The following is a 14,923-nucleotide window of genomic DNA, read 5'->3' as shown; positions in this document are numbered from 1 at the left end:
AAGAGCTTTTATTATAGTAACACAATTTCCACCACTCAGGCAAGCTACGTTCTGTTTTAAACACATCTGCTCTTTAAATCGATTTAAAGTAAACACTAACAAAGCTACTTCCCCCATCATGAAGTAGTAAATTCAAATTGTAGCACAAGAAAGGGCAGTTTAACAATATAGAGTATAAATCATCCATATAATCTATGCTTTTCTTCTACTAGGCTAAAAGTAGAAATATTCCAAAATAGAAGAAAGGACTCTCCTAAAAAACATTAATCTCTGTAAGCTTTTCAGTTCATGCCAATTCCAAACACCGTTTCAAGCAAACTAGAGAAATGACCCATGAATGAACATTACAAACTGCTGCAGCACCGCCAACAGCCCACACCCGGAAAACTGCAGCACCTTTAAAGCAATTTGGAGTTTGGCTTAATGAATCTTTTCTATCTCCAATTGGTCTTGCACTGCACCTTTGCCCCCTTCTTGTATTCCTCATGCTTTCGTATTATAAAATTTGATCTTATATTTTTTGAGATTTAAAGTCCAAGGGTTCCTATGTAGCACTATGCATCTTCAAAATAAAGTTGCCATATAAACTTTTTTTTTTGAGACAGATTCTCGCTCTGTTGCCTAGGCCGGAGTCCAGTGGTGCGATCTCGGCTCACTGCAGTCTCAGTTTCCTGGGTGATTCTTCTGCCTCAGCCTCCTGAGTAACTGGGACTATAGGCACACACCACCACACCCAGCTAAGTTGAAAAAAAAAAAAAAATTTTTTTTTTTTTTTGCAGAGACAGAGTCTCGCCATGTTGCTCAGTCTGGTCTCAAACACCTGGCCTCAAGCAATCTTGCCACCTCAGCCTCCCACAGCACGTGGGATTACAGGTATGAGCCACTGTGCCTGGCCTAATATGAACTTAATACATTTTAACATCTGCATGAGTGATTCTATTCACACAAACATGGAAGTTTTAATTACAGTGCATAAATACAAAGATGGAAATGGAGAAACAGACATATTAAAGTTTCTCCTTCTTCTACCTTCCCATTTCTGTATGACTCAGGGCAGGGAGATCTATTTTCCTTCTCACCTCTATTTATCCCTTTCCCACTCCTGCTCCATTCCAATCCACTTTATACATTGTTATCAGTTTTCTTACAAAATCACAAAATCTAAGGGATCCTACTTCAAGGGCTCAAGAGTTGCTGTGACATGTTTTCAAAACAAGTTGCAGTTCATTTAACAATCCCTCCCGCTCCCAACAATGAAAGATAGGCTACAGTTGCTAAATACTTAAATTATCAACACAGTGTTGGTATCACAGCGTTGATTATCAACACCGGCACGGTGGCTCACACCTGTAATTCCAGCACTTTGGGAGGCCGAGGCAGGCGGATCACAAGTTCAGGAGATCGAGACCATCTTGACTAACACAGTGAAACTCCCGCCTCTACTAAAAATACAAAAAAATTAGCCGGGCGTGGTGGTGGGCGCCTGTAGTCCCAGCTACTCAGGAGGCTGAGGCAGGAGAATGGCGTGAACCCAGGAGGCGGAGCTTGCAGTGAGCCCAGATCGCACCACTGCAATTCAACCTGGGCGACAGGGCAAGACTTCATCACAAAAAAAAAAAAAAAATTAAGAAAATAATTATTATAATTCAATTTGAAGCCGAATGCCACTCAGATATTTAAAAACAAAGATCTCAATTTAAGTGCCCAAACTGTACCAAAGATAAAACATCCCTCAAATCTATTTTCCTCCTCACCTCTATTTATCCCTTGCTCACTCCTGCTTCATTCCAATCCACTTTATACACTGTTATCAGTTTTTTTAACAAAATCACAAATTTTCTCACTAACCTGCTCAAAACTTAATAGTGGCCCCATTGATTTTTAGAATCATGCTCCCACTTCACACTGGCCTCCTTTTCCAGTTATTGGACTACCCCCTTGTCTTCACCACACTGGACTGTCCACTAACTGACATAGACGCATTTTATACATTCCTACCTTAAACCGCTCATCAATCTGTTCCCTACCTAGTAAATTTCAACACATGCTTCAAAAACCCCATTCAGATCAGGTGCTCATGCCTGTAATCCCAACACTTTGTGTGGCCAAGGTGGGCGGATCACTTGAGTCCAGGAGTTGGAGACCAGCCTGGCCAACATGGCAAAACCCTGTCTCTACTAAAAATACAAAATTTAGCTGGGCGTGGCGGCACACATCTATCGTCCCAGGTATTTGGGAGGCTGAGGCACAAGAACTGCTAGAACCCAGGAGGCAGAGGTTACAGTGAGCCAAGATCATACCACTGCACTCCAACCTGGGCGACAGAACGAGCGAGACTCTGTCTCCAAAAAAAAAAAAAAAAGCAAACAATTCAAATGTTGCCATCTCAGCCACTCTGACTTCCACAAGCAAAATTTATCTCGCCTCCCCTGTATTCCTACAGCACAGTTTATATGTCAGTCTCACTTCATCCCAAAACATATTGCAATTATTGTCATTCCCACACCTTCCCAAATGAAACTGAGAGCTCCTCGAAGAAAGAGATCACATTCTTATGGCTCTCTTATGGCATCATTCTTGTTTTTAAAAAAAAATAAATAATAGAGATGTGGCCTTACTTATATTGCCCAGGCCGGTGTCAAACTCCTGGCCTCAAGCAGTCTTCCTGCCTTGCCTTGGCCTCCCAGTGTTGGGATTACAGGTGTAAGCCACCATGCCCAGTCTCTTATGGTACCATGCTCACTGGGCACTTAAAGAATATTTGTGAAAAGAAAATGAAACACATCACTCTTTCTGTTGTGCTTTTACCCTAAAGTGTCACGATCAGACAACTGAAATTAGAAAAAGTAAATGAAATTTTATTACCCATTTCTATCCTACTTCTGCCCCAAACAACAATAGTCAGCCACACTCTGGTTACATACAGTTACACTAAGAATAAGCATGTGAAATTGAGTCCCATGGTGTAATTCTTTTGGGAACTGAAGCCACTAAGATAAAAATATGAGCTCAACCATAAGCAGATGGCTAACCTCAAAGAACCTTTCTTCAGCAGGGGCTGCTAACATAGAAGGGTTCCACAGAACACATCCCAACATTAACTGAAACTGAGACCAAGGTTCAGATACCAAAGACATACTTGTAGAAGGATGCTGGGTTATAATCATCCATGTCTCATTCTAATCCTTATCAGGATAAATAGAAAACAGTAGGCTTACATGGAGCTAAGAAAGATCTTCCTCTTTAATTCACATAGACAATGTGAAACCATGACTCTCTCTTTCACTGTAATTCATTTTTAGACCTATTATTTTACAGCTTTTTAAATTTATATTTATTTATTTATTTGAGATAGGGTCTCACTCTGTCCCCTAGGCTGGAGTGTAGTGGTACAATCACAGCTCATTGCAGCCTTGATCTCATGGGCTCAGGTAATCCTCCTACCTCAGACACCCAGGTAGCTGGGACTATAGGCAAACACCATCATACCTGGCTAATTTTTTGTATTTTTTGTGGAGACAGGGTTTCACCATGTTTCCCAGGCTGGTCTTGAACTCCTGGGCTCAAGCGATCGGCCTGCCTCAGCCTCCCAAAGTGTTGGGATTATAGGCATGAGCCACCGCACCCAGCCCATAGCCCTAATTTCTAATTTTATTTTTGCCAAACAAATTTATGCATTTGAAACCATAATAATGTAACAATATTCTCAGTATAAATCATTTGGAACCCTATTTCCCTTCCCTCTGTTTTCCTTAGCAATGTGTCTTTTAACTCCAATGACATACATGCATGCAGAATCTGAATCAACAATATACAGTTCAAAGAAAAAAGTGAGGGAAAAACTGAAGAGAAAACTTTAAGTACAACACTCTTTTAGGCAACAAATACTTGCTGTGTGTTAGTGCTGTGTGTCAGACACTACCTAAGCACAGAGGATACAGCAATAAATAAAACCATCCCTATCCTCAAGGAGCTTACACTCCGGGGGAGAACAGATATTCAAGTAACATAAATGAGTGAGTGAGCCCAGGCCATAGTTACAAATACTGCAGCAAATTCAGTAGAAGGCTGTGCTAACAAGACTTCCAGTCACCACTACCCTGACACTGTTTACAGTCCAGCTTTATAACCTCATTTGAATTTTGTGACATTACCCTCAGAATAAGAAATCTTTCAGAAAAGTAACACAGCATGGGTACATTTTCTAAAACCATGCTGGACAATTTTTTAGCACTCAAAAGGCCAAATACAATGAATCCCACTTAAGTTCATCTTCCGTCCTCGGAGGCAACAGAAAGAAATCAACAGATATACCAACACTTACCATGTAATAAAATCTTTTCGCAAGAGTATGTATAAATATTATTTTGGCTACAGTTGCAGTTCCATACAGACAAACGGAGACATAGAAGTGGTTATACCATGAGAGAGACTGTCCAATAAGAGAGATGAACACTGCTATGATGAGAACAGTAACAAGGCTAGTGAACCAGCTAATCAGAGTGATGCCAAGTCCACACAAGAAGTCCTTCTTGTAGTTACCAGCTAATGAAGAGAAAACAAAAAGGTGAAATCACCATCTTCATCAAATCAATTATATAACCAGTCAGTAGACCTAAATGGGCAAACATTAAAACAAAAAACTCCCCACTGTACTTGAAAAGTATGAAAATGTCCTAGTGTTGAGGTTGGCTAAACACAAGAACAAGGGAGGTATCAAATAATAATATTCAGGTAACATTTATTAAGAGTCTCTAGATACTAAACACTCAAAAAGATAAATCTTCTAGGAATAGTTCAGGTACATTCCTTATGAAGGAAGAGGGTAGTCTTAATCTTCTTCACTTTTGGTATGCTTTGTGTATCAAAATATTAGAAAGAATGGAAGGCAAAGTTCCATACAAAATGTTGTTAAAAGAAGGTAACATAAGAAGATAAGGAGTGTGGGGAAAATAAGTGGTGATAAAGAATTACTTAAATTGCTGCTAAATATTTTATCTCGTAATAGCACACAGCAACTTAGACTCTGAAACATTTCAAGCAGAAATATTTCAAATAAAAGAAACAATTTAACCACAAGCAGTTCACTCATACTTCAGGACACTGGTCCATACTAGCTATTAGTATGTAGTGCAGACTTTCTAACGGGACTTTTCATTAGAAGCCAATCTGTACAAACCATTTTTCAATAGCTTCTATGTGGTACTTTTATGGAGTGCCTAAATACATAAAAATTGACTGCTTCACCAAGACTAAAAGTAAAATAAGCACATTAATTTAATATTTAAAAATTTCTTACAATATAAAGCAAATATTGTCTTGAAGATTTTTAGCTTTCTGGGAAGATATAAACAAACTGAAAAACTTCAATAAAATTCTACAGCAATGCCAGTATTTGTGGTTTTAGAGGAAAATACTTACTCTTATGTTTGGGCTGCAACAATTTTTTGCCCAGGTACAAAATAACACCCATTACCACCATGTAGTTTATGATTGAGCCAATACGAGAGGGGTAGGCAATGACAAACAGGCCCAGCACATCAAAGAACACCATGTTTCCATGTCGATACTTAGAAGCAGCAGCCAGCATATCAGATGTAGCTAGATGCTTAAGAACTGCTAAAATGTTGTCACCTATTAGTAAAAAAAAAAGAAAAAAGATTAAAAGGCTGAATAAACTATTTGTGATTTACACGTACAACTATTTGAAGCAGAAATAAACCATGTACTGTTTGAATGAAGAAATGGTTAGGAAGAATGTGAACAGAAATCGCTTTCTACCATCCTACTGCTCTCCCTCACTTTTCTTACTAAATTTCTCAAATAAGGTCCATCCCCCGCCCTTCTCCATTTCCTCTCCACTCAGATGCTCAGCCAATTGGCCTGTATCTTTTCCCTTCTATTAGAACTATTCTCTATGATCAATTGTACCTTGTTGACAAATCCAATGGCTGTTTCTTGGTACCCATTTAATAATATATATTAACTGTACTAGACACTCTTTAAATATCAGAAATTCAGTGGTGAACCAAGAGACAAACGCCTTTCACGAAGCTCACAAATATGAACAAGCTGTTACACATGTGTTAAAAATCAAGGAGGAGAGCTAGTAGAGTTCCATATGAAAACATCATGGGAGACTAACAGAGCTACATTCTTACTGCTCAGCAATCCTCCCAACCCTGGGCCAACTCCTTTTTCACTTCCTCACAATGAATATTCCTGACCTTAATTGCTACACTATCTCATCTCTCCAACTCCAAAGCCCTAGCTCATTCACATTGCATACTGCCTCCTAACACACAGGCCACAAGTTTATATATCAACCCTAAGATTCCATCTTAGTGTATATCAGAAGTCTAAATTAGAATACCAACCTGCTCTCTGAATGGAATCTGTTAGAATTCTGTCCGCTGTATCATACTTGGTATGATAAATGTATCCATTCTCAATAAAAGCTAAGTCTATTCCTAAGACACAGAAAAAAAAAGTCATTTTTCTTTAAAGACCAACCTTGCTTTTGGCCTATTTGTTTAATAAATTCCTAAAAGACAAAATGTCAAAGCAGTGGCACGACCACTTTGTCACATTTACAAATGAATGATATAAATTCTCTTCCAAATTCTTACACAGTCTATAGCTTTGGTACATAATTCGATATATAATGATTGAAGAAGTATATTACTCCATAGGTAGGCATTACAAGTCACATAGTAAGGATAGGAATATTGAGTTTGAGAGGTCATCAAAATTTTGCCACCTACATTCTTGCCAGGCCAGAGCCAAATTTTAACTTCAAATTAGTTGTATATACAAGTTGCCAAGGAAGTTGGCAAAGCAAGACAACAATGAAAGACCCCTGAAGGATCTATTACCATCTTTTGGGAATGAAGTGCTAAACAGTTCACCCTTGTTCTGTCACACTATAGGGAAAGATGACATATTCTAGAGGAGGCAAGCATTTAAATTAGTATGGAGTTTAAAAAAAGGAAACAAACTCTGTGAATTTGCTCTCAGAAAATGCTGTTTACTCACAAACTTTCAAGATGTAAAACTCACTTCTGATAAATGAATGTTGCACAGTAGGCCATAACCATTGACAATATACCTGGAATGTTCCCAAAATCCCTGTAGATACGAAAGTCAGTATCTGAAGGAATGATTCCACTCTGAAAAACCTCCTGAGCCACCACAGAAGCAAAAGGGTGTTTAGCTGCTGAAACATAAGCTTGAACCAACCAAGGATTTTCAGGACCTAAAATGAAAGGTGACAACACAATAGAAGTATTCAGGCTTTTTTTTTTTTTTTTTTTTAACATACTGATGTTTTTCAACACATAGAAAACAGTTAAAGTGGTGGTTTTGGGAGATGGGTCCAATATGTACCTTTTCATCCCTTTTTCTGTAGTTTCCAATGTTTCTCTGATATATGTGTCTGACTTTTAGAATAAAAACCTCTTGTGAAAATAAAATTAAAGCATAAAATAATAGCAATACAAAAGTCTGTCTGAAAATGAAAGATCATTCATAAGTCTATCATCCTAAAATGCCTATTATCCATTTTACATCTTTAATTTTCTTACTAATGTAGGATTGTGTGTATATAGCTGTACTCAATGAAGATATATATACTTTGTACATTTTTTTTTCACTTAAGATTATATTAAATGCATTTTCCTATGTTGCTAGATACAAATTGGGTATACCTTATCTGAAATGCTTGGAATCAGAAGTATTTTGGATTTCTGACTTTTTGGATTTTGGAATATCTGCATTATACTAGTAAGCATCCCTAATCCTAAAATCCAAAATCAGAAATGCTCCAATGAACATTTTTGAGCATCATGTCAATGCGCAAGTTTTGAATTGTAGAGCATTATGGATTTCAAATTTTCAGATTAGGAATGCTCAATCTGTATTACAATGATCATTTTGATAACTGCTTAACATTTCACTGAATATGCCATAAAGTTCTACTTTTTATAATTTATCATTATTAATAATTTACCATCTGTATCTCACACATCTACAGCTTTTTTTAAATGGGAGTTTTTCCTGTAGGATAGTGGGATAAATTGTTTTATAAAATTATATAATTATATGTTTAATTATTCACTCTTCCCTCACTAAAAAAGGATTATACATTCCTGCTCTTGCCACATATTCTGTAATGCCTGCCTGGGGAATGAGTACACACACTTCTGCACCTATTAACTGCAGGCGTGGCTACATGACTTGCTCCAGCCAACTGATGGTGAGGAGGAATGATATGACCCTCAACTGGGCAGACTTTTCAAAGGCATTAACATTATTCATACTTATCCTTAACTTTGATTTGTTAGATCAATACATCCCTCATAGGGGCTTCTCCTTCAGCCTGGATCCCAGAATGAGTAAGACACACGGAACATAATAACCGTGGACTATAACGGCAGTTATTCAGAAACCTAAATGCAACACGAGCGAGAAATTTGCCTTTGCTGTTATAAACCACCAAGACTTTGGGGTTGTAACCACAAAACTTAGCAACATATTTACTGAGGTAAACAGACCAAGTAATTGAATGTCAGGGAATCTAAGAATATTGTTTTAGTAACTTCACCGATTACAAAATTGCTTTCCTACATTTTAAAAAATGACCAAGGCTGGGTGCAGTGGCTCACACATGTAATCCCAGCACGTTAGGAGGCCGAGGTAGGCAGAGCACCTGAGGCCAGGCATTTGAGACCAGCCTGGCCACATGGCAAAACCCCGCCCCTACTAAAAACATAAAAATAAGCCAGGCATGGTGGCGCATGCCTGTAATCCCAGCTGCTCAGGAGGACGAGGCAGACGAATTGCTTAAACCTGGGAGGTGAAGGCTGCAATGAGCCAAGATTATGCCACTGCACTCCAAGCCTGGGTGACAGAGCGAGACTCCATCTCAAAAAATAAAAATTAAAAATTAAAAATGACCCAAAAAAGCAGAGGGACACTACAGAAATAGACACACAGGTAATCCAGATACTGGAGTTATCAGACACAGATTTTAAAATAATTATGATTAATACGTTTTAAAAAACACACATATCAATAATTTCACCAGACAAGTATAATCTATTTAAAAGAGTCCTACAAATGGAAATCCTAGAACTAAAAAACATAGCTGATGTTGAGAATTTTAATAAACGGGCTTAACACGAAGTTTAATACAGCAGAAGAAAGGATTAAAATTAAAGCATAAAAAGAAGAAAAGGTTGGAAAATACACAAATGTGAGTAACTGGAGTCCCAAAAGAACAGAAGATAGAATAGAGAAGGTAAATGTTTAAAGACTTAATGGCCAAGAATCTCCCAAAACTGACAGAATTCAAGCCATGAATTTAAAACGGTCTACCAACTCCAAACAAGATAAATATAAAGAAAAACTATATCTAGCACCATTTGCCTTTGAATACTATTCCTCACGAAAAGAAACCAAGTCTCCTTAGAGAAATGGCTGATTCCAGGTCTGGGACTAGTGAAGTACAAGGTAAGTTGAAACACCTGTGCCAGAAAGTAAGCAAGTACTCTAAGAGACATGTCAAAGGGGCTCAGGCACTGGTTCAAAATAGAGACCACTGGCCTAAACTGGGACAATTCATGCAACAAAATAAATAATAGTAACAGAAAATATATTATACAGAGTAAAGTTAAAATACATAAAGTACTGAAATAACAAACCAAAAAAAAGGAAAATGGAAAGCCTTCCTTCTTGCAGAATTCCAACTATGACCTACAGGAAGAATGATGAAGCCAGAAACTCAGTGTTAGCATTGGGTAAACACTGTAATAAAAATGCTTGGGGACAAGAGTCATCAAAGATTGCTAAAACTAGGATCAAAGTTTTATGACAAACAGGATATTTGCCTAAAGTATCTACCACTAAGGGGAAATCAGTAACTTATACAAAGAAAGAAACAGTAGAAAAATCTGGCAAATAAATACCTTAATCAAATGATGAAAATGTAGTATCATTAATAATGAGACAGATACTACATGCATCCTGATGTGATGCACTGAGAAGGACACAAATACAAAAGGAAAAAGAAATGTGATGACGGGAAAATACATAGATTATGAGACCTTTTCATATTAAAATACTATTATTAAAATATTACTATTTGATATTAATAAATTTATACTAAAAAATATGACGAAAACCATACTGAAAAACAGGTAAAGCCCAACTATCATTAATTATCTTAAAAATTAGGATAATAGTTCCTCTTAGATAGGAGGAAGCTGTATTTGAGAAGAGAGGTAAAAAAAAATGCCTAGGCTGGCAAGGCAATCCACCCTCTTCCATGAGGCAGGGTTAAAAAGATTTTCACCTTACAACAATTAAGTTTTCAACTTTTTTTGAAATGTGTTAAACAATGATTATGGTTTTTTTTTTTTCCTTTTTTTTTTTTTTTTTTGAGACGGAGTCTCGCTCTGTTGCCCAGACTGGAGTGCAGTGGTGCCATCTCGGCTCACTGCAAGCTCTGCCTCCCGGGTTCACGCCATTCTCCTGCCTCAGCCTCCCCAATAGCTGGAACTACAGGCGCCCACCGCCATGCCCGGCTAATTTTTTCTATGTTTTAGTAGAGACGGGGTTTCACTATGTTAGCCAGGATGGTCTCGATCGATTATGATTTATTTAATAACACATGATAATTAAATGCTATATTTGATCCTGGCCAGGCACCCGGATTTTTTTTTAAATGGCTAAGACATTAATGGAACAACTGGAAAAATCTGAATATGCATTATTATAGTTTTATATTAATATTTCTTGAGTGTGATCTATGTTCTGTTACAGAAGAGCATGTCCCTGTTTCTTTATCTGAGATGATCATCCTGAGATTATCAATTGACATAATTTTTCTCCTTTATTCTGATAATGTAGTGAATTACACAGATCGATTTTCAAATATTACACCATCTTGTTGATCAACTTGGTTGGAAAGCATTATCTTTTGTATATTATATATATTTCTGGATTCAGTTTGCTAATACTTAATTTAGGAGTTTTGCATCTAAATTTGGTATTACCTACCCAAAATATCTACCAAAGCTGAACATATGCACACCTTATGACTCAGCAATTCCACTCAGAAATGTGCACACACAAACATGTGTACCAAAAGACATTTACAAGAATGTTCACAGCAGCACCATTCATAACAAAACCCTGGAAACAACATAACAGCAACAACAGAATGAATCAATTGTTGTAGAATTGACTAGCATTCAGCAAGAAAAAAGAATGAACTACAATTGAGGAACTGAAGCTTGGAGTGGTCACATGACCTCTCCAAGGTTCCACGTGTAGAATGTGCTAGAGCTACAGTTTTGAGTTTTGACCTTAGATCATCTAACTACAGAGCCTATGCTCTTTTTTTCTTTCTTTTTTTTTTTTGTGACGGAGTCTTGCTCTGTCGCCCAGGCTAGAGCACAGTAGCTTCATCTCAGCTCACTGCAAGCTCCACCTCCTAGGTTCACACAATTCTCCTGCCTCAGCCTCCCAAGTAGCTGGGACTACAGGCGTCCACCACCATGCCCGGGTAATTTTTTGTATTTTTAGTAGAGATGGGGTTCCACCATGTTAGCCAGGATGGTCTTGATCTCCTGATCTCGTGATCCACCCGCCTTGGCCTCCCAAAGTGCTGGGATTACAGGCATGAGCCACCGTGCCCGGACTTTTATTATTATTATTTTTTTTTTTTTGAGATAGTCTCTTGCTCCGTCATCCAGGCTAGAGTGCAATGGCTGATCTCGGCTCACTGTAACCTCTGCCTCCTGGATTCAAGTGATTCTCCTGCCTCAGCCTCCCAAGTAGCTGGGATTCCAAGTGCCTGCTACCATGCGGCTAATTTTTGTACTTTTAGTAGAGACAGGGTTTCACTATCCTGGCCAGGCTGGTCTCGAACTCCTGACCTCAGGTGTTCCGCCCACCTTGGCCTCCCAAGGTGCTGGGATTTCAGGCATGAGCCACCACGCCCAGCCAGAGCCTATGCTATCAACCAGTACCCTACCCTACCTCCAGGCAAAACCTTTTAGTTATCTTATAAAGTAAGGTGGCAGGCAGATACAGAAACATTTTCAATTTACATTCTTTCTCCTGCCGTCATCTAAATCCAACGATAATTCCATTTTCTTGTGTGTTCACATCTTAAGAATGAGCCCCATCTTTCTTAATGCAATGACTATGGGCATGTGTAATGTTCAGAGGAGGTAGGCCTCCGTGCCAAGAATAGTAAGTCAAAGTTCTCTAGAAGTCCAGGGAAAATGGACCCAGCTTAGCAGACCCACAGCATCCTTCCACTGCTTTATTTCCTTCCATCTCTAGTTGGTGGCATCAATGCACAAAAGAAAAAAAAAAGGAACTAATAAAAGAGACTGAGAAAGAGTGGTAAATATTATTATGGAAGCCAAGTAGCATGAGGCCTGAAAACTGACTGAATTCGCCAATGTAATCTTTACAAGAACAGCTGTGGTGAAGTGGGGAGGCTAAAGCTGACTAGAACTGGTTCAAGAATATATCACATGGTGGATCTATCAATTTCGGCAGATCTCGGTCTATCAAGGTGGATCACTTAAGCCCAGGAGATGGAGAACTGTGAGCCATGATTGTATCACTGCATTCCAGCCTGGGTGACAAAGCAAGATCTTATCTTAAAAAAAAAAAAAAAAAGCCGGGCGCGGTGGCTCAAGCCTGTAATCCCAGCACTTTGGGAGGCTGAGACGGGCGGATCACAAGGTCAGGAGATCGAGACCATCCTGGCTAACACGGTGAAACCCCATCTCTACTAAAAAATACAAAAAGCTAGCCGGGCGAGGTGGCGGGCGCCTGTAGTCCCAGCTACTCGGGAGGCTGAGGCAGGAGAATGGCGTGAATCCGGGAGGCGGAGCTTGCAGTGAGCTGAGATCCGGCCACTGCACTCCAGCCCGGGTGACAGAGCGAGACTCGGTCTCAAAAAAAAAAAAAAAAAGCAGTTATTCAAGACTATGACTACGGATCATTCTTTTGAGGAATTCTGCAGTAGAGGGTCAGAGAAATAAGACAAGCTAGCAGGTGGTGATAAAAGTGGTTTTCTTTAAAATGGAAGAAAAGGTATGTTTGCATGCAAATACAAATGATCCTATTGAGAGAAAAATTAATGATAGAAGACAGAAAAAAATCATCATCACCAGTCTCCTACTCATACACTAACGGTATTTCCAATTTTCTACTCTTAAAGAAAAGCCAAGGCTGGACATAATGCCTCATGCCTGTAATCCCAGCACTTTGGGAGGCCAAGGAAGGAAGACTGCTTAAGTCCAGAAGTCTGAGACTAGCCTGGGCAACACAGTGAGACCCTGTCTCTACAAAAACTAAAAAACTGGCTGGGCATGGTGGCACATGCCTGTCATCCTAGCTACTGAGATGGAGGCTGAGGCAGATGGATCACTTGAGCCCAGGAGCTGAAAACCAGCGAGCCATGATTGCTCCACTACATTCCAGCCTGGGCAACAAAGCAAGATCCTATCTCAAAAAAAAAAAAAGAAAAGAAAAGAAAACCCAAGATAACTTAGATCTACGTGTATACGTCAACTATTTCTGCAGGTTAAATTCCCAGAAACGGGTCTGCTGAAGAGCCTGCACATTTAAAAAATACATGTTGCCAAAATGCACCAATCTACATTCCCACTAGCTGTGTATGAAAAAGACTCTTCATACTCATCAGCACTGGGCATTATTTTACTTACTTTTTGCTGATCTAATATTTTAAAAATCCTTACTGTTATATGTATTTGCATTTATTCTCAAATAAAACAACTGTTTCATTTGGCAGTTTCTTAAAAAGCCATGCATAAATTTACTATACATCCCAGGAATTCCATTCCTAGGTAACTAAAAGAAATGAAAATATATGTTTACACAAAGACTTACACATGAATGTTTACTCCAGCATTATCGTAAAAGTCTAAAAGTGGAAACAATCCAAATATCCATCGATGGATGAATGGATAAACAAAAAGTAATACATCCATACAATGGGTTAGTCAGCCACTAAAAAAAATGAAGCACTAATACATGTGACAATATGGATGAAGCTTGTGAAAGCTGTCAAAATCAAAACAGAGTCACTTGTGTTAAAAACTCCGACAACGGAGCCAGGGAAGGCCATGAAGCGAGGGTTCTCATGCACAAATGCCTGATAACAAGAATTATCACAAAAGACTCTTCAAAAACCACAACCTTGCACAAAGGTCACTGCAACCTCATATCAAAAAAAAAACTTCAGCAAGGACATCAGCCCAGCAACTGCCTGTCCAATTTCAGACTGGTGCCACCCTTGTTATTGATCCTTGTAGCCAAGGATAATTATCTCAAAAAAATTATGTAATCCTCTTTATTTTTCCTATAAAAATGTTTGTGTTCCTTTACTGCCCTAGTTTACTATGGCATATAGTTTCTCATAGTTTACTATGGCACATGTATTCCTACTGCAATACCCATTACTACATAAATACCATCTTCTTTGAGAGTCTCCCTCTGTCTGTTACTTAGACTAACAATCTGAAATACATTACACTAAGTAAAAACACCCAGACACAAACCACCATGCATTGTATGATTACATTTATATGAAATGTCTACAACAGGCAATTCTATAGAGACACAAAGTAGATAGGTAGTTGCCTAGGAATGAGGGAAAATGGGAGTGACTGCTAATGAGTGTCCTATTTGGGATGATAAAAACATTCTAAAATTGTGATGATGATGGCACAACTGAGAACTATATATCTCAATAAAGCTGTAACTTAAAAAAAAAAAATTCACTCTAAAGAAGGCTACAGGCTGGGCGTGGTGGCTCACACCTGTAATCCCAGCACTTTGGGAAACCGAGTGGGCAGATCACCTGAGCTCAGGAGTT

The 14,923-nt window shown here is 38.6% G+C and overlaps 1 protein-coding gene across 1 annotated transcript in view; it reads right to left on the bottom strand.

Moving 5' to 3' along the window:
- The window catches only part of ERMP1 (endoplasmic reticulum metallopeptidase 1), a 101,585-nt gene that overhangs the window by 32,943 nt on the left and 53,719 nt on the right, over positions 1-14,923 (bottom strand). The window contains exons 9-12 of the mRNA XM_050761696.1: positions 7,109-7,255; positions 6,378-6,470; positions 5,422-5,634; positions 4,325-4,545 (exon numbers count right to left, since the gene is read on the bottom strand). Coding sequence (XP_050617653.1) covers positions 4,325-4,545; positions 5,422-5,634; positions 6,378-6,470; positions 7,109-7,255 — 674 coding nt within the window. The remainder of the gene's footprint in view (positions 1-4,324; positions 4,546-5,421; positions 5,635-6,377; positions 6,471-7,108; positions 7,256-14,923) is intronic.

This window comes from Macaca thibetana, chromosome 15 (genome assembly GCF_024542745.1).
Source record: "Macaca thibetana thibetana isolate TM-01 chromosome 15, ASM2454274v1, whole genome shotgun sequence".
NCBI classification, from domain to species: Eukaryota; Metazoa; Chordata; class Mammalia; order Primates; family Cercopithecidae; genus Macaca; species Macaca thibetana.
Note: the sequence above shows the minus strand (reverse complement) of the source record. Positions and strands in the feature narration are given on the sequence as shown.